The 24200-nt window shown below is 40.2% G+C and overlaps 2 protein-coding genes across 3 annotated transcripts in view; both read left to right on the top strand.

The window, feature by feature from the left end:
• MAP3K5 (mitogen-activated protein kinase kinase kinase 5) overlaps positions 1–10645 on the top strand; it is a 223398-nt gene extending 212753 nt beyond the window's left edge. The window contains exons 25-29 of the mRNA XM_012665176.1: positions 2192–2435; positions 7044–7156; positions 7989–8101; positions 9680–9756; positions 10441–10645. Coding sequence (XP_012520630.1) covers positions 2192–2435; positions 7044–7156; positions 7989–8101; positions 9680–9756; positions 10441–10501 — 608 coding nt within the window. The 3' untranslated portion in view covers positions 10502–10645. The remainder of the gene's footprint in view (positions 1–2191; positions 2436–7043; positions 7157–7988; positions 8102–9679; positions 9757–10440) is intronic.
• Positions 10646–16725: 6080 nt separating this feature from the next.
• The window catches only part of MAP7 (microtubule-associated protein 7), a 210174-nt gene continuing 202699 nt past the window's right edge, over positions 16726–24200 (top strand). The window contains exon 1 of one of the 2 annotated variants that reach the window (XM_012665231.1): positions 16726–16866. In XM_012665231.1, coding sequence (XP_012520685.1) covers positions 16800–16866 — 67 coding nt within the window. In that variant the 5' untranslated portion in view covers positions 16726–16799. The remainder of the gene's footprint in view (positions 16867–24200) is intronic. The other variant, XM_012665232.1, reaches the window with a different exon arrangement.

Here is a 24200-nt window from a genome sequence, read left to right as displayed (position 1 = left end):
TCAATTCATGAGTGGATTATTAAAATTTGGTATATGTATACAATGGAATATTACTCAATCATAAGAAACGACAGTGATCTAGCACCTCTTATATTTTCCTGGATTGAGCTTGAGCCCATTATCCGAAGTGAGGCATCACAAGATCGGAAGAATGGGCTCCACTTGTACTCGCCATCAAATTGGTACTAACTGATAAACACTAGGGTGCTCACATGGCAGTAATACTCTGCAGGGATTGGGGGGATGGGAGGGGTGAACCCACAACTAAGGGACACAGGCATGCCTCTGACCCTCGCTTGGGTGAGGCAAAGATATAAAATGTAACCAAAATGTTTGTACCCTCATAAAACCCTGAAATTAAAAAAAAAAAAGGAAGGAAATTCTGACACATGCTACAACATAGGTGATCCTTAAGGACATTCTACTAAGTGAAATAAGCCTGTCACAAAAAGACAAATACTATATGATTCCGTATGAGGTATCTAGAATAGTCACCTTCATAGAAACAGAAATTAGAATGGTACTTTCTGGAGGCTGGAAGGAGGGGGAAACAGTGAGTTGTTTGATGCGATATAGTTCCAGTTTTGCAAGATGAAAAAGTTCTGGAAATCAGTTGCATAGGAATGTGAATATATTATACTTGATGCTACTGAACTGTACATTTAGAAATGGTTAAGATGGTGAATTTTGTGTCATGCATGTTTTTTAACCACAATGAAAAATTTAAAAAGAGAGATAAAGGAAGCCAGGGCTATGTAAACCTGGCCCTGAAGAAGGACACACTTGTTTTCTTAATGAATAAAAGATGGTGAGTTCTCTTTTGTTGAATTTGACGTGCCTGCCCAACAGGAATGTATAGAAGGTTCCGCATCTACCAGGATTGGGGCTATAGGTAGAGTTTGCCATCCACACATCAGAAGGACTTAACCTCCATAGAGTTGAATGAACACATCCATGGAGAATGAGTAGAAACATAAAATAGAGTCCCAGGTTCTAGCTTGTAAGGGGCTGGTAATAGAGAAAAAGGCTCTAAAGAAGAAAAACAGCAGCCAGCGATTTAGGGGGAAATACTGTACACAGGTCAAGTAAGATAAAAACAGAAAAGTTACTTAGAGGATTTGGCTGGCAGGCCTTTGGTGACCTTGCCATAGTGGCCATGTTAGTGTGGTGGGATGGGGTCTTCCATTGCTCCCACTGGACCCCCGTCCTCCACACAGAGGCTCTTAACCTGTGGTTCATGGACACCTGGGAGAGGCCTCAGGGAGTCGGTGCAAATCTAAGAAATCTAGGCACGATTAGGAAATTTAGGCAAAATGTTGTATGAATGTTTTTCTTCTGGGGAGAGTTCCTGTGAGTTTCATCAAGTTCTTGGTGGGTTCTGTGACCCAGTAAAAGTTCCATGTGCCAAAACATACGGAGTCAAGATCCAATATTTCTTCTGCCCTGATTTCACTTAAATTATGAGTGTAATTCCTTTCTGTGGCTCAGTTTGCAGAACTAATCACAATTTATAATATTTTTTCCTTTGGGAAGATATCATCCAAGTACTGAAGTGACATGCAGATGAACTCATGTTATACAGTATGTTTAAGTGCAGACTTGTAACTTGAGTATTTTAAATTTCAGTTGTTAGTCAACAAGTGAGAAGAGGACACACTAGAAATCAGCCTAGTCGTCAAAGAGAAATCGTCTCTCTACAGTGAATGCTGGCCTGTGTGGGCCATTTTCAGCACCTCTCCTGCATCCCCTTACATTTTGGATGTTATAGGCAAAGAGCATTCTGTACACTCACTCTTGTTTATATAATCTCTCTTTATCTGTAAGCAAGTTAATAGTTGCCACATACTATACAATCTAAAAATGAATTGTACTTATATAAACAATTTTTATAGGTTTTTACATCATTACCTTTCTTTCATTTTTTAGCTTTTTTCCCACATATATTAATGTGCCGTGTGAACATTTTCCTTCTGTTTGAATTAGATCATTCTGAGTTTATATATCTTGCGGGTTTTGCAAATTCACTGGAAGAACAATCTGAATTAATGTGCAGAAATCCATTCTCACTTTTGAGAAAGCAGTTTGGAGTCCGTATCTTATTGATAGCAGGAGGGTTGACATTCGTATCGCAAGAAATCAAGGGATTGATTCCGTCCTATCTAATTGACGCTATTGTTGATATGCCCAACAGAACTGAGACCACATTTCAGCCTTGCATCGGAAAGTGATACCGCTGACCAAGAAGATTTGGATGTGGAAGACGACCATGAGGAACAGCCTTCTAATCAAACTGTCCGAAGACCTCAGGCCGTCATAGAAGACGCTGTGGCTACCTCAGGGGTGAGCACGCTCAGTTCTACCGTATCCCACGATTCCCAGAATGCCCACCGATCACTGAGCATACAGCTCGGAAGGATGAAAATAGAAACTAATAGGTAAGTCCCACCCTGACAAGGGTTGGTTTCTTTTTTCTTATTTTTATAAAAGTGCATATGTTTTTGGTCTGCTTTAAAACTCGGTCCAAAGAAAATACAAAATATGATTCCTTTATCCCATTCATGTAAACTTGATTGAATGCCTTTCTTTATAAAACAAGAGAGGTTTATTTTAATCTCTTTTGTTAAATACTGCTTTCTTTTTCTCTCATTTGAAGCCTTCCGCAGCATCATGTCTTTGCTGTTTTATCTCCAAGTACACTGAGATTTTTAGAGCAACTTAGTTGTAACCTCCTAGAGTGTCTTGGAAGCAGACTCAGAGCAGCATGTACCTTCCGATTGATAACTGAAAGACAGAACAGAAAGCCCACGTCCTTCAAAGCCTGGGATTTGGAATATCAAGTTCTTATAGGACAAGGAAATCTCCGTGCTTGAGGGGACGGAACTAATTAATGGTGGTAAAGCTTTGCATTTTAGAACCTTAAAAGGAGGATAGTTGACCACATTTAAGATTCTGTTTTATTTTCAATATGCTGTGACATCTGTGGAGTTTGTCTTTGAGAATTAGGTAGCGTAGAACCCACAGGATCAGGTTAATAAGTGAACAGTAAATATTTCCTGTTCTTCACAGCTGTCGGCACAGTTCAACGTCTAAATCTTTATGATTTATAGCTTCCTGTGCTGGCTACAGTTGACATGTGGGAAACTGACTCTATGACTTTGGGTCTGCAGTGAAAACTTTTTTGTTAGTGAATCAATAAAAGCTGTTCAGACATTTAGAAACCTTAGTTGAAAATTGTAGTTGTTCACCAGGGAGACAAAAAAATATCTCATTTCTAGTCATAAAGTATAGGTTTTTAAAGGTAAGTTTGAATATCAAACTTAGTACAAGTAGTGCAGAGCTCATCCTATGTTCAGAAACATGCATTTTTGTTGCATGATTACATAAATCCATACATATATGTCATCTATCATGTGCATAGAGAAATCCGTTTAATAAAGGAAAGTTGGCTGACTTCCATATCCCAATCTCATCCTCTGAAACCCAGCCCTTTACTTGCCATCTCTACTATTTAGTGGAAAAGAACTTGGGTCTTTTTTCTTTTGAGACTTCATCTAAATCTGGTGTCCCTCATTCCTCCTCTTCTCAAGCAGGAGTCCAGTGGTAACACCCCACCCATTTATAGTAGGTGTTAATAGTGGTCACTTCTCTTTAGGTAACTATCACACAGTCCTCAGTGGAGTTGTTTTTTGGACCCCTCCTCTGATCTCTGGAGGAGGAAAGATCACTCATTACTGTTTTGGTCCAGCCCTCCCTGCCCATGGCTTCTGGTCAGAGTTACATAGACAGTGAAGCTACTTTGTTTACCAAAGAGCTGGTATATCTGCTTTTCTGGCCCTGAAACCTCCTGCCTCCACGCCCTGGCTATGTCAATAGGCCCTGCCTCTCCAGTGCAGCCTGGATATGCCCTTCTGTCCTTGGCTTGTTGGGTTGGCCTCGTGCTCTCCACCACCCTGGCGCCATCTGTGGTCCCCGAGGGCTGTTCTGCTCTAGCCGCTTTCTTCACGGCTTCCCCTTTCTCTTCTGAGGGTCTCTCAGTCCCTAGCTGAGGGCCTGCTCCTCAAGTCTGCCCATCACTGTGGAAGAGACTAGCATTTGCCACATTTCTTTATTACATTGGCACATAGCTGCATTTTTCAGAACACCCCACATGTTTATGTTTTTTTCTCCACATATTTACATTTGAATCTGTGAAATCTACAGGGTAATTGGCCTCCTTTTTCTTTTTTCAGTAATATCTCCTGCAGATCCTCCATCACCCTCAGAAAAGTGAGATGAGGGACAATATTTGCTTCATGCATGACTTGAAGAAGGGGCAGCTGCTTTAGGACAAGCACCAAGTGACCAAAATAGGGGCCATTCCTGTCTATATTGGTCCTTGTAATTTTCAGTTGAACATTACTTGAAATACAAAAATATATCTATTGCAAAATGAATCCAGAGGAAATGTTAGTGTGTTTTTAGGAAAGGTTGTAACTCTTGTATTAAAAATCTTAAGTTTATAGTATTTGGGATAATCATTGATGAAGGTAAATCAGGTTTATCCAGTTCTTGATTGTTAGATCATCGATAGTACTAAATGGCAGAAAGTAACAAAATGGGTTGAGAATGTATGTTTTGATTCTATTTAAGTATATGCTACCTAAAATGTTCTGAAAACTCACTTCACACAAGGAGATGCAGGGACATTATTAAAACCTAACTCAGAAGGAGCTGACTGATATCCTGCAACTCTGGAACTACCCACCAACTACCTCACCACCACCATCCGTCCGAGTTAAAAATTGGCCTCATGGCAGACCCTTGCCACACTTCTCTGGAACAAAAAGGCAGACAGTTGTCTTGATTTCAGAGTATTTCCTGACTAGCTGAACACAAAGGAACAATAAAACTGATGGACTATGTAACACTTCTAAGAGCTGGATTTGGGACAAATGAGGCGGCCTGTCGATACTGTGCTTCTAATGTTAAATTTCTGGCTTTTAAAGAAAAAACGGAGCTACATAGTCTAGACAAAGTAGGTTAAATTCTAGAAAATGTCACTGTGTTCTTTGAGAAAATGATAAGATAGGCCATCACTATTCCATACATGTAGAGACAAAAATATACACACCAGACCAAAAACTGCCAACTTACAAATTCATAGCTCTGTAGGAATTTGCTATCCACTGCTTTGAATATTATTCGTGTTGGAGTAGATAAAAAAAAATTTCCCTCCAGCCCTCTGCTTCCTCGTCTTGCTTTCAGTGCGTGCTGCTTCCTCCACCTAATTGTGCACTGTGCTCATTGTGCAGCTGTCTTTGTTTACCTGCCTTCCTGAAACCACCTTCTCTGCCTGTCATTGTGTTTTGCTTTTATCCCACCTCTGCTACCTGCTCTACTATGAATCCCTTCTCCTACCTAAGGGCCTCATCTTCATGTCCTGTGGGAATGGAGTGTTGCCTGAGGGTCCAGGAAGCAACCCCCACTGCCTCTGGGAGGGCTCTTTTCCAGAGCCTGAGGCTGCAGCAGGGAACAGAAGAGCCTTTATTAAAGGCCAGGCACTGTACTTGGCACTTTACCTATGCTGTCTCTTTCTTAATCCTTTCAGGAAGTTTTATTTTTCCTTTTTACAAATGAGCAAACTGAAGCCACAGGCGTTAGGTAATTTGTCTAAGGTTAACACAGGAAGTATGTGGCTGAACCAGAACACAAGCCTGGGTCCATCTGTCAGTTGCACCAGGCTGCCTTTAGAACATGTCAACTGAAGCAGAAACTAGCTTTTGGATAAAACATTGTCCTGAGTTAAATCTATCCATACTCAGAAAATGAAACAAATACACCTTGTTAAGAGCTGCAGGGGACAATTATCTTGATCTTACTAATAATTATATATTTTAAATTATTATAATTCTGAATCCAAGTTACCCAAAGGTACTTTTCTAAAAACTTAGAGCATCTCTTTTCATAACTTGGAATGTTTTCTCTGAGAAACAGTGTTGGAAATAGTGAGTAGGTTACCAGTTGGTTCTCACTTGCATGGTGAACCTTCCATGGATAAGAACTATGGTATGAATATCATAGTTTCTCCTGGTTTCTTTAGAGACTGCATCAGTTGCCAGCTAGGAACCGAGTGTATTAGGAACACAGCTATCCTTTTCCCACTTGACACTGTCCCCCTTAGAAGTGAGAGGAATACGAGTAATAACCGTGAACATTTATTGAGCACTTTTTATGTGCCACATATTCTTGGCAACCTTATCTATAGCTATTTTTCAAGTTTTCATAGTTTAAGAAAAGTGATTACCTTTCTCCTTTGCATTGAATATGATATTATCCATATTTATCAACTTTTCTTTTGGATGAGGGGCCATACATATAAAATATAGGTCTGTTAATATCCCATATTTATATTTTTGACACTTAGGATCAAAAATATATGACCCTTAGGGTCATAAAAGAAACAGTAGAACATCTCTGAAGCTGTCAGCAGACAATCTGGGATGGATGGGGGTTTTGAATTCCTATCTGGAAGCGCAGAGTCTTCCAGAGCTTTGCGACTGCACATGGGGGTCTGTGGACCTGCAACATCAGTGCTGCCCAGGAGCTCATTAGAAATGCAGTCTCACTAGGTTAAATGTTAGCTGGTAGGATCTGCCTCCAGCATTAGGACCCACACACTGGCAGTGAGAAACTGGGCTTGAGCGTAGTGTTCTTTTGAATGCCAACTAACCAGGAGACTAGAGCAGTTTGAAAACATTCCGAAAGGAACCCACAGAACACCAAAGAAAACTGTTAAGTGCAGTATCTGTGAGTGACTGAGGGATGGGAGGAAGAATACCAAATTATTAATGGAATAAAATATTTCTATCTTTAAACTGTAAAACAAACAACAAACAAAAAAATGCTCAGACCTCACCCCAGAGCTACTGGGCAAGAATCTTTATTCCACTAAAATCCCAGGGGTGTCTGTGCTCATTGTAGCTTGAAAAGCCCACGTCTAGAAGATCACCCTGTGTCAGCACCAGCTTTATTTCCCTGTCAACCAATATGCTTTTCTTCTGCAGATTACTGGAAGAATTGGTTCAGAAAGAGAAAGAATTACAAGCACTCCTTCATCAAGCTATTGAAGAAAAAGACCAAGAAATTAAACACCTGAAGCTTAAGTCCCAACCCACAGGTGAATAACAGAAAGTTTTAAAGTCGTAGTGTTAAACCAGGCTGCCAACAGGCAGTTTTATTCATGGCTTAGTCAGAATTTGTCACTTGTACCACAGCTACAAGCAGGAGTTGCTTAAAAAAAAAAAAAAATTCCAATTCTTAACTGTAGCTCACTATCACTTCTTATGAGTGCAGTAAAAATAGATAGCGTTGTCCATGTTTTTGGTTTTTAGTTCTTTTAAAAGATTTCACAATGAGATGACTAGAATAAAATAATACTATTTTTGTCATTTCACATTTGTATTCTGTGTATTCTAGCTTTTTCTCTTTATAACTTGAAGAGGCTTAAATAGAATAAAGATGGCATAATAAAAAGTCATAGGTTGGAACTTTAAAGAAATTTATTCTATGAGAAATTGGGAGTGGAAGATAATCTTTAGAGAATCCTAGCCAATTTAGAGGAAAATGGAATTCATAATTATTTTTTCAGGTATATGGCTCTTCCATTGTGGAAAAAGAGATTATTATAGTTATATGATTCTCTGCTAATTGTGTTCATCTTTGTTGAATAACAAACACAAAGTATAATTTTTATCACAAAGTTTTTTCTAAGAAAGTATAAACTTGAGTGGGAGTATCATTACATTATTGCTTCTGCCTCTCCATTTACTAGTAAATTGTCTGAATTTTATTTATATTATCATTTATAATGCCAATTTCAATTGTTTCCATTAACTATTCTCTAATAGCAAAATCTTTTGAAGTATTAATAAATGTCTGTTGACTGTAAGGGTCTCAGATGACCTGTGTTAGGTGAAGCTAAGAATATTCCCCCAATAATTCTCTTCTAGAAACTCTTGGGTTGTCTGTGTATCCCCTAAATTCTCCTGGCACAAATACTGAAGATTCCGAACTTACTGACTGGCTGAGAGAAAATGGAGCTGATGAAGACACTATAAGCCGGGTAAAGAGAACAATCTGTGGGACGAGTATTCTTTCACTTTATTTCATAGTGCTGAGGGCCTACTATGTGCCAGGCACCACTGTAGGCATAGGGGGATACCCTGGTGAGCAATCAGACCCAGTCCTGCCCTCCTGAGGTTGACAGACAAGGGTAGACAGACGATAATCAGATAATTCCGCAGATAAAAATATAATTCTATACTGGTAAAGTCTGTGAAAGAAAGGCATCAGGTGTTATAAGACAGGGAGGGAGAGGTTAGTGTAGGTTCTCAGAGAAGGTGATGAAAGAGCTGAAGTCTAAAGGAGTATGTAGGAATAAACAAGGCCAACTCTATGTATGTTTTGCGGGGGGGAGCGCAGACAAGGAGAGGAAGATGATTGGGGAGTGGAGATATGGTATGTGCAGAGACAACAAGGCAGGCAAAAGCTTTGTGGTTCAGACCCCTTAGGATTTTTATAGTTTTGAATTGAAAATAAAGAAGAGTAGGGGGAAAAAAATCAAGACAGACTAAAAGAATGTCTAATTCTTATCTAATTCTTTCTAATTCTTTCTTTTGTTAAATTTTTAATTCTCTTGCAACATTATTAGACTCCACTGGGCAGTGGCTATTTATTGCTACTTAATAAAATAGATCTAGTTGGAGAACTTATGTCAGAAACATTTCTATACAAACCATATATATATATAATAACCTAATTCCTGTCTGCTCCTTATAGACTTTTGTAATAAGCATAAATAACATTTATGTTTTCAGATTTTATAATATGTAAACACATATACACACACCAAGAGATTATAATATTTATTATTTTATAGAAAGGGACTCAATACAATATTATTTTAATTTTGGTTTTATATTTAAATTTTAAAAATAAGAATAAAGATGTCTTTTCCTTTGACTTGATAATTTATTGGACCACTAAAGAAAATTTAAGGTCTCTTAGAAATCTGCATTTAACAAGTTACTGCTAAATAAATTTAAGCAACTCTCTTTCCTATGGAAAGTAATGCATCCAATCAAGTCGTCCAAAATAGTCATTCCCCTAACTTAGACTCAAATCATAATTAAGTAGCAATTGATGATATAAAATTAAAAGCTTCAGTTTAAATTCAGGATCTGATTTTGCAGTGAATTACAGAAAAGTACCTTTTATTAGCCATGGAAAAAACAAGTTCAGAGATTAAGCTTAAGCAACACTTTTCCAGGAACACTTTTTATCCACTTGAGAAAAAATAAAGCTACATTGCACCAAACCTCTTAAATACAAACATTTGCTTATAAGCAGCAGATATAATTACAAGTGAGTCTTACCTGTTCATTAAAAGACCATTCAGAAGTTCTGTGTCACTTGTAATCATTACTTTTTGCATTTGGAAGTCATATAGATGTGTTTCTTTATAATTATTTTGTAATAGGAAATCTTTTCCCCTAATAATTCTGGAAGATTACGTTTTTAGTAGATTTCCTTTTAGATTCATTTTTAATTATTGCCAATGTTTACGTTGTGGATAGAGTTTGTTATTTATTAAAGGTATATAAAACATCTTACTTTTGTGCCTATTTTATTGTCTCTACAGTTTTTGGATGAGGATTACACGCTAACAGATGTCCTCTTCTGTGTTACACGCGATGATTTAAAATGCCTGAGACTAAGGTACCACATTTCTGTTCAGTTGTCATGATGGAAAGAGCACTGGGCTAAGATCAAGAAGTCTGGGTCCCTGCCCTAGCTGGGTCTCTAACTAGTTCTGTAATTCTGGGCAGAGCTCTCTGGCCCTCAGCTGTTCTGAGTAAACTGAGTTAGCTGGACCAGGCAATATTGAGGTGATCTAATCATATTTATACATTAGTAAATGAAAATCAACTGGAAGAATTTTCTTTAACTAATATGCAGACTAAAACCATGCAGATATAATCCAGAGGTGCCTTAAACAAATACCTTAATTTAGTTCATGATTGTGCCAAAATGATTAAAATATTAGGATGATGTGTTGATTTGCCATCCAAAAATCTGGTATAATCTTATATAATTTCTTACAATAATTAAGGCCTGGCACATACATAACTATTACACCTACCTCTATAAAGACACATTTCAAAAATGCTGCAAATAATGTAAAATGATGTTTTGGGACCTGGCAGTTTGTGGGAGTGGAAAGGGAAGGGATGGAAGGAAGATGAGAAAATATATACAAAAAGAATACATAATGACTGATAAGACTTTGGGATCTTCATGTTCTGACCAGAGCAGCTGAAAGCTAAGAAGTCACTTTTATATTTCAAGGGCAATGTTTCCAGTGAAATGTTCTCTTCACCGTGTTCTTGTGTCTTTGAACAGGGGAGGGATGCTATGCACGCTGTGGAAGGCCATCATTGACTTTCGAAACAAACAGACTTGACTGTCACTCAATTTAATCTTCGGTGGAGATTCTAAAAGTTAATACAGAACTGATCTTCTTGGGGGAGGGAGAATTGAAGGGAGAGGAGAAAGAAGCTGCACTTTAAATCCAGTATTTGTTTACTCATGTTAAAAAAAAAAAAAACAGACAAAACACACTGAAATTTCCTAACTGCTTCTATTTCTATAATTCTTAAGGATTCTTCATAAAGACTTTCAAAGTAATCCTAGGCATTAGAATCCTAATGACTGTTCTGTCATTAGAATTACAGTCCTAATGCTTAGGATTATTTTAATCTAAACATTTTTATGGAAATATTTTTAACTCAGCAGCGATTGTACTTCAGCCAAATGGTTATTTCACACAAAACGGATATAACATTTCATGTGATTGTGCACCACTGGAACAAAACCAAAATGTGACCATAACTTTTTAGGCTTATGTGTGTCTGTAATATGCTCTAATAATCTGAGTAGAAATGCATAATTTCAACTATTGTATAAAGATTGTTTTTTTTTTTTTTAAGTGTGCAGAATCTGAGAGCAATGGTTTTTACTTATCTGTATTCACTATAATATTGACTATATTTTGTAACTTAAGTTTCTGGCCTATAGTACATTTGTTTGAGTCGTTTATGTACTACTGAACTGTACCAGTTGCACATGCCTGAATCATAGTAATGTTAGCTTGTTCTAAAGCTATCTATTGTGTCATATTTACTCTAAAAATTAAAAAGACTCTCAACATACTGTTTTGATACATTCTGAAGAATTCTTATTTTGTGTTGACAAACTAGATAAACTGCTGTGTTAAATTTCTAGATTTCTTCAGCTATAATGTTAAGTAGAATCTGTCTTCTATTCAAGCAGTCAAAGAACATCTGATATCTGGGTTGTTCCTCAGGGCAACAGAGGTTTAAGAAAGAGTGTGAAGAAAAAAGAGAATAAAGGAAAGCCAGTGTCATTTTCTCAAGGACCCAAGTTATTGTGAATGACTGTTATGTCTCTTAAGGGGTCTGCAAAGAGCATCCTAATGGACAACACTGAATTTTCTATCTCCTTAATTTTAGTTCTCATATTTGGAGGAAATATTTTTATTTTAAGCTGAATATTACATTTTTATAAGCCTGCCCATATTAAGAGGATGAAGTCTCAAGCTCCTAGATTAGATGCATGAAATAAACAAATTGCTTAAATACAGAGCATTTATTGCTGCTTATTGGGCAGGATAGAAATAACACAGAGCTCATATATCATGATATCACCCATATATAATAGTCTTTAGTAGAGCAGAAATCATCTTTTATTTCAATGTGAAAATCAAGGTACAATATATTTTAGATTGCATTAGAGTATATAAAACATTCTCACTAATATTTTCTCATTTGTTACTTGCAGCAACAACATAGCTGTATCTTTTTTACATCCTAATTTGGAGGACGAGTGGTTGGCTCTTTCATTCTGTGTGGAAGTTTTGAAGGAAGTGAGGTGTAAATCCAATGATATGTCATTTGACTCAGACTGAAACCCAGGGCAAGCTGTTTGTTAAGCCACAGTTCATCTCCCCAATTCCAGCGTTCTAATGTTTCCTTTTAACTGCATTTTGATCTCTTTCTCCAAATTCTGTCATTACGTACTTTGTTTCATTCATTGCTAGGCCACCACATAAAAAAGTGCTTCATTTTGACCGTATACAAGTTCAAGCTATGCAACTTCAGCCAACTCTTCAATGATACAATCTTTCCTTGGGATCTTGCTCCTATCCTATCTTTATGAGCAGGTGTTCCTCTATCCCTACATGGTTCATAATATACCCAGGCCAGCATCATTAGTCTTTTGTCAGAATTGTGGATCTCAGGCACAAAAGAAGGCAGTTCCATTATAGAAGCTTCCATTATAGAAAGGTTTGCACTTGAAAGGCCTTTAAATCAATCTAGGCTGGTGACTCTCAACTCAGCTTCACATTAAAATGACCTTGGATCCTTTATTAAAAATATTGATGCCATCACCTTGGAAAAACTGTTTTTATTGGTCTGGGGTGGGGCCTTGACACCCATTTTAAAAAGCTCCCCAGGTGATTTAACATGATCAAGTCTTTATTTCAGGTGACATCTGGAGAGGGAAATGGAGAGCCCCTTTCCATAAAGGTAGTAGGAAGATGGTTACTATTTATCATTTGTTTAGTGTAGCAGGAAGCTACAAACATAGGCCTGGAGCAAAGCCATCATTTAACTTGTGACCTTGGGCAAATTATTAATAATTAGCCTCTCGGAGTCTCAGATTCCTCATCTGTGAAATGGAGGTTAGGATGTACCTAGCTCATGGGGTTGTTGTAAGATTTAAATACAACAGTGCAGGTGAGGTGCTGAGTAGCATGCTTAGCATATAGCGTGTAGTTCAGATGTTGCCTGCTATTGTTACTGCTTATCATTCATTCAAAGGTATTTATTAAATACTGGGTAATACATATTGTGGTACATGAACAAGACACAGTTCTTTCCCCTGAAGTTCATTAGCAGAGATGGACTCAAGACAAAGCAGAAACAACAGTGGTGTAGTAAGTGTTACAATTACACTGACTGCCAGAGTGGGTCAAGAAAAGATTTCCAGAGAAGTGAAGTCCAGAGCTGAGCCTGGAAAGATGGTTTGGAACAGAACAGTAATGCAGGGGTGGTGGCGGAAATATTGTAAGAGAAACAAAACAGGAATTGGCTGGGAGAAGTATATCTAATGTTTCCTTTTAACTGCATTTTGATCTCTTTCTCCAAGTTCTGTCATTGCATACTTTGTTTCATTCATTCCTAGGCCACCACATAAAAAAGTTTGGTAATGAGGAATTATTAACCCACTTGAATGCCCACTACCTGTGAGGCACTATAGCAACATGAAAGATTATATTCCATGCCCACCGCGTTCAGAATGCAGGCAATGCACATGATGTCATTAAGGACATCTGCAACCTGTCAGCAAATAAAATAATTGATGGTTCCAGACTTTATGGACACCATGTAGAAAAATGGAAAACAAAGTCCCTGCCACCAAAGGTACACATCAAGTTGAAGAGACAAATTTGCAATAAATCATACCTAGTCTATGTTAAAGGCTAGATAATTGACAAGCCTGGTAACCCCTGGAGAGGTTCAGAGGCCTGCTGGAAGCCAGGGCAGGCGAAACACACTTCATGGAGGAGGCAGACCTTAACCTGGGCCTTGGAGGGAAGGTATTATTAAATAAGTCAGGATCAGGGAAGTCACTTTGGGCAGAGGGCTCTAAGAACAAAGGCTAGAAATCCGGGATTTGAAAGGTGTTCTGGAGAAAGCAAGCCCCATTGGCTGGAAATAAGAGTTACACAGGTGAAAAAGAGGAAAATGGGGTAGGAGAGAGCTCAGGGCCTGATTAGGAGGTGGTGGTAGGGGAAGTGGAGTTAGTATTTAATTATGTAGGAATGGGCGAATCTATTAAAAGAGTGTTGTGTGTAAAGTGGTTGTGTATTATAAGATTAATCTGCTGAAGATGTTTAAGGTAAATTAGGAAGCAGAAATTGAACAGAGCAGTTCAGAGGCTCTGATGGGAATGAGGGTCTTGTAGAAGTCTGAGTAGTAGGAATAGAGAGGGTGGCATTAAAATGATGAATTGACAAGATATGAGGACTATAGGCAGTGATGACAAAGAAGACGAAAGGATGGATGTTGAACCTATGTGAATAAGAGAACAATTCAAAAATGGGAAAGTATGGAGGGGGAGCTGGTTTGGGACATGTGGAATTCATGGCAGGGTACTGTGGCAGCATGTGCACAGCCCACTGAGAAGACATTGGTGGAAGTCAGGACTAAGGTCCAGGGTGTAGATTCTGGATTTGTGAGTCACCTGGATGGAGTGAACAATAAATGAGGGCTGTGAGAGACAGAGTAAAGACAGAAAGGCTGTGGCTTAAAATTTGGGGAGGGTGAAGATCTCAGGAGGGATTGGAAGGGAGGAGGAATCTGAGTCAACAAAGGAGATAAAAGGACTGGCCAAAGAGGAAAGAGAAAAACCTGGCCTGTGGTGGACCAAGAAGAAGATGATTAGAGGCCCAAGTACTATGGAAAGTCTAGGGGGATCATAGATTAAAAAATAAGAAGCAATTTGATTTTTACAGACAGGCAAGAAAAATGACATAGCTCTTTTTTTTTTTAAAAAAAAGGACAATAATGGCACCAGAGTCCACACTTTATTACCTTTGGTGAACAAAATGTATGACAATAGATTTGGGAGTTTGGGAAGTCAAAGGAAGAAATTTTGAGAATCAGAGCCCTGAATGTGTTTGTTGGGGTAGAGCTCCTGGGTGGAGAGGCATTTAGGGATTAGGGAGAAGCGAGGGATGAGGTTTTGAAGGAGGCAGGAGGGGAGTAGATGGTGTCAGGAGGTCCAGCTTCTCCCCTGGAAAGGCAAGCCATGAAGATTTGGAGAGCTTTCGAGATGGATGTGAGAGCTCAAGACAGATGGCTTCCGTGTTCCAAGTAAAGTACAACTTGAAGTACAACATGATGGTGTTTGACATTTAACAAATGCCATCCATTCTGCGTAGTCATTCAACAGCCCACCCTGTTGCAGATACCTCATTAGGTTTGGAACACATAGTCTGTCCAGGGCCTAAGTGCAGGATTCTGGTGTGTTCCTTATTGCATTTATTTTTGTTTAACTTGTGGCAGACTGAAATATAAGTTACCAAAAGAATGGGGGAGCAGGTAGGCACACACCAAACCAAGTGAGCAAAATAAATAGAAACATCAACAGGTCTTGACCTTTTTTCTTCTTTTTTTTGGTCAAAGAAAGCACTCACTGGTTTATTTAAGTAGTAAATCAGAAAGTTGAAAACAAATCACTTTCTTTTTCCAAGGTTCTTCTGGATAGTTCAGCTCTCTAAATTCAGCCAAAAGAGTTTTTCTGATGATAAAGTGTCATAAACTCTGATGTTTTAATGCACTAAAAAATACCTTTGCTGAGGCCCAAGCTGAGATCTAAAACTACCTTTGGCCACCTGGTGCTTTATTTTTATAGATTAGAAGTCTGATAAGACTGATTTGAATGTGATTTAAGAATATCATATTGCTAAATGATCAGTTTGCCTAATCCATTGTAGAAATGGAACTCTGGGAAAATCCATAACACAGACCATAGCAGAGGTGTCCTTGAGTCAAAACCTCTTACCTAGTCAGCGAGAAAACCAGTAAGTAAACCAAATAGAAATACACAGTGCCAACTTTTGCATGCAAAGATGGTGAGAATTGTAACCCTAGCAAGAAATCCAACACTGTTCTCAGACACTCTTTAATGTCCGACAGATGCTGCTGCAGTCCTTGAGAAGGTTTTAAACTGTTCGGAACTTGGTGGTTATCTTCAGCCAACCAGGGGCGTGGGAATGCATTTCTTTGTAACCAGGCAGAACCGGTCGCTGCTCAGTTTTGTTCCTTTTTTTTTTTTTCTCAGTATTTTGTTACTCATCGTTATTTGCCTGTTAGGGAAGAAACTGATTTCTCCTCGGCTAATAATATTTCTTTAAAAAAAAAAAAAAAGTCGCCTATTGCTTTTTTCCTGGTCTTCCTGAGCAAGCCAGAAGTCACAAGGTAGTTTACTAATCGGAAACCAAGAATAAGAAAAACCACAGCAGTCAGCACAAGTTTCACTAACTTGTGCGCTCCGGGGCTCATCAGATATGAAGACCCGGTGAAAAGACTGGGTCGCCAACAATGGCTTCCTGAAGCGCAGATCCAGCCCGTGCAGTTCGGCTCGCCACGTGGCATCGGATTCTCCGGTGGTTGTCACCATGAACTCCAGCCCCCGCGAAGCCGAAACTGACCTGGCTGCTTCAGAGTTCAGAGGGCAATAGCGTCTCCAAGCCCTCGTCTCACCTGGGCTGGTCCTCAGACCGTCCTTCGTCCCAGGCCCTAAGTAGGGCCACCAAGCCTCGCCGACGCCCCCTCCAGACCTCCAGGAGCGGGCAGCGGGCCTGCAGCGGCGGCCGGAAGCTCCGGGCAGAGGTGCCTGTGGTGTCTGCTCCGCCGGCTGCTCTGCCAGCCGAAACTCGGTGGCGTGGGTCAGAGCGGCTGCCACGCCGCACCTGCCCGCGAGGGGGCGCGCCGGAGCGCCGGGCTCAGGCCGTCCGCGGCTGGCGGCGCTCTCTCCCTCCCATTCCCGCCCTCCGCCCTCGCCTGACAGCGCTCACCTGTCTGGGCAGCGGGCCCGGGAGGCGGGGGGCCGGCGGGAGCCAAGCCGTGGAAGAGGGCGGAGCGGCTCTCCGGGCGCGTCATCGGAGCACCATGGCGGAGCTAGGAGCTGGCGGCGATAGCCAGAGGGGCGGCGATGGCGCTGTGCAGAGTGAAACAGGTGACTGCGCGGCGAGGGCAAGCGGGGGTCCCGCGGGCGCGGGCGGGGGGCGGCGGGCGAGTGGGGTGGGTGGGCTGGTGCCGGCGGCCCCCTCCCCCGCCCGTGCGGCCGCGGCCCGGAATGGCCGGTCCTGCGCGCCGCGCACCCGGGCTCCGAGCGCGCCTTCCCCCGCCCTGCGCCGCCGCGCCTCGGCCGCCCGGCCCCGGCCGCCCCTCCGCCGCTGCGCTTGGACTTTCCCGCAACAGGTGGAAGCCTGCTGGGGAGCGCGGGCGGGAGGAGGAAATGGAGAAACGCCGGCCGCTGCCCTCCCGCCCGCGGCTCCGGTCTAATTCAGTCGAATGGGGAAATCGTATCCCCCAATCCAAACAAGCAGCCGGAAAATCCTAGGCCAGGTGCGACTGGCAGGATTAGCAGTTTCTGGGTCCCCACTCCCGCCTTCCCTGGTCACACCGGGTGTCGGAGGCACCTCGATGGGGTCGCTGTGGGGCAGGACCGCGCCGTGAGCGGCGTCCGCCCCGCCCCCCGCCCTGGTGTCCGCGATTGCGACCCTCTGCCTAGAACACGGAGGTCTGGGGCTCGGAAGGGCCAGGGACCCGTTGCAGGACGGTGGGGCTCTGTGGTGCGGGCTTGACGGAATCAGAGATTCCTTGACTTGGAAGTGTCAGAGTTCTTGTTTTGAGTCTGTACTTGAAGCCAAATGAGGAGCATTGGCTCTGCAGCCCCGTGTTTAGTGGTCAGGCCTCTGTGATGGGGATTCCCCGTCCCCCACAACCACCAGGACACACTCATGGAAGGGCGCTCACATCCCCAAGACAAGCGACAAACAGCAAGTCTTCCCACCCATCTCTCTATGGCATGAAGCCGATTTTCTCCCCTCGTGGGTTTTTTTTTTTTTTTCTCGAGAGACTATCTTGCAAATCTGTTCCTCCTTCCTTGTCCCCTTTTCTTCTATTCTTGGCCGGTAAGCTGTTTCTGTATCTTCCTACACTTGGGATGGGGGCGATGAGGCAGTTTCTTACTTTAAAAAGAGATTCAAATCACAGACTTAAAATCCAATCGCAAGCTGTTTTCTACTTCCATACGACACAATTGGAAGCAGTTGTTTCCTAAACGTAAATATCACTCCCCTCATTCCCCCCAAAAAGATGCTGATTTAGGTGGCATGCTTATTTTAACATGAAAAGTCCACAGAGCTATAAAACAGTGTTTGTAAATTATGTATCTCCTATTGCTAGGAAGAGGTTGGGCACCTAAAGTCTAATGACTTAATCCCTTCAGCTGAAATACCTGAGGTTAAGACTGACAAGCTATCTTGAACTTGTTTACTTTCGTCATGCTACCTCCTGTACGGTGTTTTATTTTGTCTTAATGCATTTGATAGATTGGTTTGGCGTGGAGAAGAGGAGATGCCCTTGTTATTAATTGCTTTAGGGAACTTGATGAGCTGGGCCTTGTACCCCAAGTGAGGGCCCCAAGAAAGCAGCATCCTCAGTTGTGAATATATGGTTCCTGCTTTGGTGCCTAACCCTGACAGAGGAGCTGCTTCTGAAACAAAATTGTCCTGATGAATTAATATGCATCAGTTTGTGCTCAAAAATAAGCTTTACAGACTCTGCATGACCAACTTGTTCAGATATAAGTGTACTACAAACTGTAGCATATTCAGTGCCTGAGCATGTGAACAATGAACTCACCATGCTTCTAACAATTAATATGTAAATCAACCATGTGTCAGTGAAATATTTTCTTTCATTAAAAGGGGGATTAAATTGCCTGCCATCTCTTTCATAGAAAACAGTTCTTCCATACCTTTGCCTAAAAACTTCTATTTCCAAGGAACACATTTTATATATGGTCTTTTGAATAATTGTGTTTTATAATTTAACTTAAAACTGATTTCTAGTTCCACATGTTTTTTCCATTTTGCGTGTTCTATCCCTGGTTTACTATGAATGTTTTTAGTACTCGGAGCAATTGCATCAGTGGGTGCCAAAGAAAGAATGAAGGTGTAAATGTATTTTTTTGGACCTGGGTAACAATATTTTGAAAGAACAAGTGAGCATTGTTTGAATTTTAACAACTTAAGTTCTTCTACATATTTAAAACGTATGACCTATATCTGAATATGGGACTTCAATGTATTAACAGTACTTTATTCTTATGAGCATATTTCACATTATACACATCCAAATGCTGCAAGTTTCATTTTTTTAAAACTATCATAGGTTTGTATGGAGATTTTGGGAGGGGCTAGGTAGGGAGACTTCTGCCTTTTATTACCACCAAGAAGTAAAACTTTCCACCTCAAGTGGCAACATTTCTTGAGGGATTCATTTTGTTTGCTCATGTCCCTGTGCAAAGACTGTGATGTAATTTTAGGGCACTTTAGATTAGGATCTCAGGTTATTATTAAAATAACACCTGTAATGTGTTCAGAATTATATGAGTATGTATGTGTATCAGAGATGGATTGAAAATGGTCATGTGCCACCTATAAAACGAGATATTCCTTAAGCATATTGAAAGATATTCTATAAATCCAACAATAAAACCATGTTTCTGCTGGTAGATTATTTATCTTCTACTCAAAGTTAGCCAAATCGCATGTGTCATGGTGAAAATTTTTTGAGAATGAAAAGTTGTTTTAATATAATATTTTTCTTGTCAATAGGCAGAAATAAACAAGAATTGAAAGAAAAAAAAAACAAACACTTGCCCGGGAAACAAATTTTCAATTTTGCCACTAGAGGATGTCAAGTCCTTTCTCAGGCTTTTTTGAGTGGTCACATAGATGGGTGATGTTCACAAAACTGCTTCTGCCCCAAGCTTTGTATGTTTATGTTCAAGAGCTGTGGAAAGCGAGTTTGCAGAGATGATTTCCCAATTTGATAACCTATTTTTTTAAAAAGCCTGCTGAACTAAAAGCAAATTTAAAGTTGTTTTTGATTAATTCATGAGATCGTACGTTGATGCACAAGGGAATAATACCTGTAATCTGTAAATTCTGTTTATATTCTTTTGTGGAAAATGACCTAGCACCTGGAATTGGTTTTTTGTTGTTGTTGTTGTTTTCCTCTCTTTAGCAGGCTGTGTGGTGGAAGAACACGGCTTCCTTTGTGATCTTGGTCATGTCCCTTCACTAAATTTTTCCAAATTAAAAAGTGATATTTAAGATGTCACTTAACTCTAAGAGTCTACATTAAATATCTGCAAATAAAAATTATAGGGGCTTAGACTATAATTTGGTATTAAGCTTGTCCCTTTTGAAATTCAGATCCTAAAAGCTAGAAGTGCTTCATTTTGATGACTGGATAGCTTTTCTCCCATCCTTCTATGGCTAGCTGTTACCTTTACATTTTGATAAGTAGGCAGTCATGTTTAGGAGCATGCATTTGTGTGATATCATTACTTAGGCATGTATATGAAACACTATATTGACATGTTTTCTAAAAAGAAATTCTAACATCTTTGCCTCCTAATACATGAGAAATAATCATCTAAAGGAGTTATTTTTAAAACTCAAGCCTCATTATGTTGATGTAAGAATTGAAAATGTTGAGGCTTAGAATAATTTGACCGAGAAATATGTACCTTCTTTACATTAAGCACTATGGTGGGCTGGGTACAGTGGTTCACGCCTGTAATCCTAGCACTCTGGGAGGCTGAGGCAAGAGAATCACTTGAGCTCAGGAGTTCGAGACCAGCCTGAGCAAGAGCGAGACCCCCATCTCTACTTTAAAAGAAAAACAGAAAAATTAGCTGGGTGTTGTAGCGCATGCCTCTAGTCCCCAGCTACTCAGGAGGCTGAGGCAGGAGGACTGCTTTAGCCCAGGAGTTTGAGGTTGCAGTGAGCTATGATGACGCCATTGCACTCTAGCCTGGGTGACAGAGTGAGACTCTGTCTTCAAAAAAAAAGAAGCATTCTGGTGGCTAGAAGGTTGTCGAACACATGATCTTTGAATTTAGCAAGGAAGACAAAGTCTACCAACAAATAATTGCAGGTTATTAGGATTTCAGTGAAGGCAGAATCACTCCTGGCCATCAGGGAGGACATACTGGGTATAGCACTTAAGTTAAACTTTAAAAAATTTGTAAATGACATATTAAGTTGGATGGAGGAAAGGGAGAAAAATAAAGGTACGCACGTGGAAATGAGCAAATTTTTGGTCATATTGACAAATACGTAAAGCTCAAAGAAAGAGTGCTAGAAGATTAGTTAGGAATGATGGTGCACTGAGGCTGAATTGTGGAAGGGCTGAAGGCCGAGCTAAGTGGTTAGCGTGTTACTCTGTGAACAGGGGGAAACAGTTGAGGATTCTTGAGAGCATCATAAATTGATTAAAGCATGATCAATCAAGTAGTTCTGCACCCATGAATCTGGAAATCTGCAAGGTCTAGCAAAAGAGCTCAGCTGTGCCTTTAACCAATGAAAGCAAAGTTCCTGCATCTGGGAAAGTCATTCTCTTCAATTGATTTTTGCTGCTTTGGGAAGGGCACACCTGGGGTAGAGAGAATGCATGAGGAACATTGCCTAGCTAGCCAAATTAGCCAGATCTTTTCTGGAGATCAATGAAATGCTAGGTCTACCCAGCTGATCCTCATTTCAGCATAGCAGGGTAGGCTAGAGGATTGCATTGAAGAAGAGTTCCGTGACATACAGACCAACTTTGAGGATACTGCAGAAATGTAGCCAGGCATTGGTGTGGCAGTGGAAATGGGAAGAAAATGATTACTTCAAGTTTCCGCAGAGGAGGCATCAAAGAATTGCGGGTAAAAAGGTGACATTTGAGATTATACTCCAAGTTTGAGTTTAGTTTACTGGCTTAAGCATGGGTCCCCAACCTTTTTGGCACCAGGGACTGGTTTCATGGAAGACAATTTTTCCACAGAACAGGGGACAGGGGATGGGGTGTCGTGGGTAGGGGAGAGGTGATGCACAGGCCGTTTCCTATCAGGTCACAGACTGGTACCAGGCCGTGGCCCAGGGATTGGGTACCACAGGCTTGAAGAAAATATTTATTTGAGTTTCGCTCATTGGCTTATTGGAAAATACTCATGAGGAGGAACTGGGTTTTTTTTTTAATTTCATTTTATTTGTTTATTTATTTTAAGAGATGGGAGTCTCTCTAAGTTGCCCAGGCTGGACTTGAACTCTTGGGCTTAAGTGATTCTCCCGCCTCAGCCACCCGGGTCTCTGAGACTAAAGGCACATGCCATCACGCCCAGCAGGACATGGTTTTGGTGGGAGGAATATAAAAAAAACACTCTGCTTTAGACATGGAAATTTGTGGCGCACAAGAGATCTATTAAGTGGAAATGTCTAATGAGCAACTGGAAATACAGGACTGAAGGAGAAAAATAGGGGTCGGGACCCTGGGGTTCATTCCGTGAAGGAATAGTGATTGAAGCTTTGGAAGTGAGGAGAATTCAGAAAGAAAAACTGCAAGAGGATGAGACGTTTGAAGCATAGGAGGAGCCAGCGGAGAAGAGAGATGGAAAAGCATACCTGAGTGATGCCACGCCTGCCAAGGGAGAGGGACAAGAGGGGTCAAGGATTCAAAGGCTGAAGAAATTTTTTAAAAAGTCATTGATATGGTTACAGTTATCACTGACCAACCCTAGAAGAGGAATTTCAGTTGTTCGTGCAGAGTTGGGGGTGCACTGGATGGTAAATGATTGTTAGAAAAGCAGTTAGGAAGTAAAGATTTCCAGTTCAATAGACCCTTCCGTAAAGCTTGCTGGTGAAAGGAAAAACTTACAAATCCTTGAATAGGCAGGGGTACTTTTTCAAAACAAAATTAACTTGTATACAAAAAATTTACTGATTTGGGATTTTTTTTGGTTTTGGCGGGGTTTTTTTGGAGTACAGTTCTTTGAGTTTTGTCAAACATATAGAGTAGTATAACCACCACTATAATCCAGAAGAGTCTCTTGCCCTCTCAAATTCCTTAATGTAGCACCTTTGTAGTGAAGCTCTGTTCCTACACCTAACCCCTGACAAACACTGATCTGTTTGCCATCTTTCTGGTTTTGCCTTTTCCATAATGTCATAAAAGTGGAATTATAGACTGTGTCTGAATTTTTTTCACTTGGCACAATGCATTTGAGATTCAAGCATGCTATTCTGCGTTGTCAGTAGTTCTTTCCTTTTTGTTGGTGAGTAATGTGCCATCATATGGAAGTACCACAGATTGTTTATCAGTCCACCCATTGAAGAACAGGTTATGAATAATACTGCTGTAAACATTTGCTTACAGGTTTTTGTGTAGTTTCCATTTATCTGGAGTAAATACCTAGGAGTGGGATGATTGACTCCTATGTAACTGCATGTTTAACTTTATAAGAAACTGCCAAAGTTTTCCAGAGTGTAAATTTTACATTCCTAAAAGCAGTGTGTGTGTGAAGTCTAGTTGCTTGACATCCTTGCCAACATTTGGTATTGCTAATTTTTTAATTTTAGCCACCAAGTTCTTTGAGTAAAGCAGTATAATCACCTCAATGTAAAATAGTGCCTTTTTGATACTAAACAATGCTCATGTGAATTAGGAAAACTTGGAGGTGGTTAGCTTTGATCCCAGAGCCCAGATATAATGTGGAGTTTTTATTTGGCTCTAATATCAGCTGCTTTATTTTTCTCTTATTCTCTTTTTTCCCCATAGTATTTCTTATTTCCTGTAGAGTCTGCATTCTGAAGTTGATTATGAACGGAAGTGCCATTATCCAACACATCCCATGCCAATTCAAGTTCTCTTTTCCTCCTTAATGATCACTCTTCTAATCCCTTGAGATAAGGCTCTCCAGAACTTGAAAATAACTTTCTTTGTTAGAAAGCTAGAAATATTGGACATATAACTTGTTTTATGATTATTCCATATTGGCACAATTTATATTGTCAAGCTGAATACTTAGTACCCGTTCTCAATTATTGACATATTTACAATGCTTTGTAAAAATCTTGATACTGCCATTGGACATTTAATCACCAATCATGGTCTGAGGTTCTCTGTGCTAAACATATGGTATTTAGGCTTATTCTTTTCTACGAAGTCAAGTTTCAGACTTTGTTTAGTTCTCTAGCGGTGGTACTTTCTACCTCTTTACTATCTCAACTTTTGCAATGCTCTGAGTTATAGTTGTTTACACATTTAAGTGGCATTTGGTTTTTCTGTTCAGTAAATATTCTTAGTGTCTTTTATAATAAATTTGAGAAACAGCCAGTTGAAAAAATCTATGCGATTTTTTTATTAGATACCACTTTGAATTTTTATTTGAAGAGTAATATACAGTATTTTTGACAGTAAGAATTAAGTGCATTCAACAATTCTTCACCCTTG

This window comes from Propithecus coquereli, unplaced genomic scaffold, assembly GCF_000956105.1.
Source record: "Propithecus coquereli isolate 6110/MARCELLA unplaced genomic scaffold, Pcoq_1.0 Scaffold98, whole genome shotgun sequence".
NCBI classification, from domain to species: Eukaryota; Metazoa; Chordata; class Mammalia; order Primates; family Indriidae; genus Propithecus; species Propithecus coquereli.
This window is presented reverse-complemented; position numbering and strand designations above follow the sequence as displayed.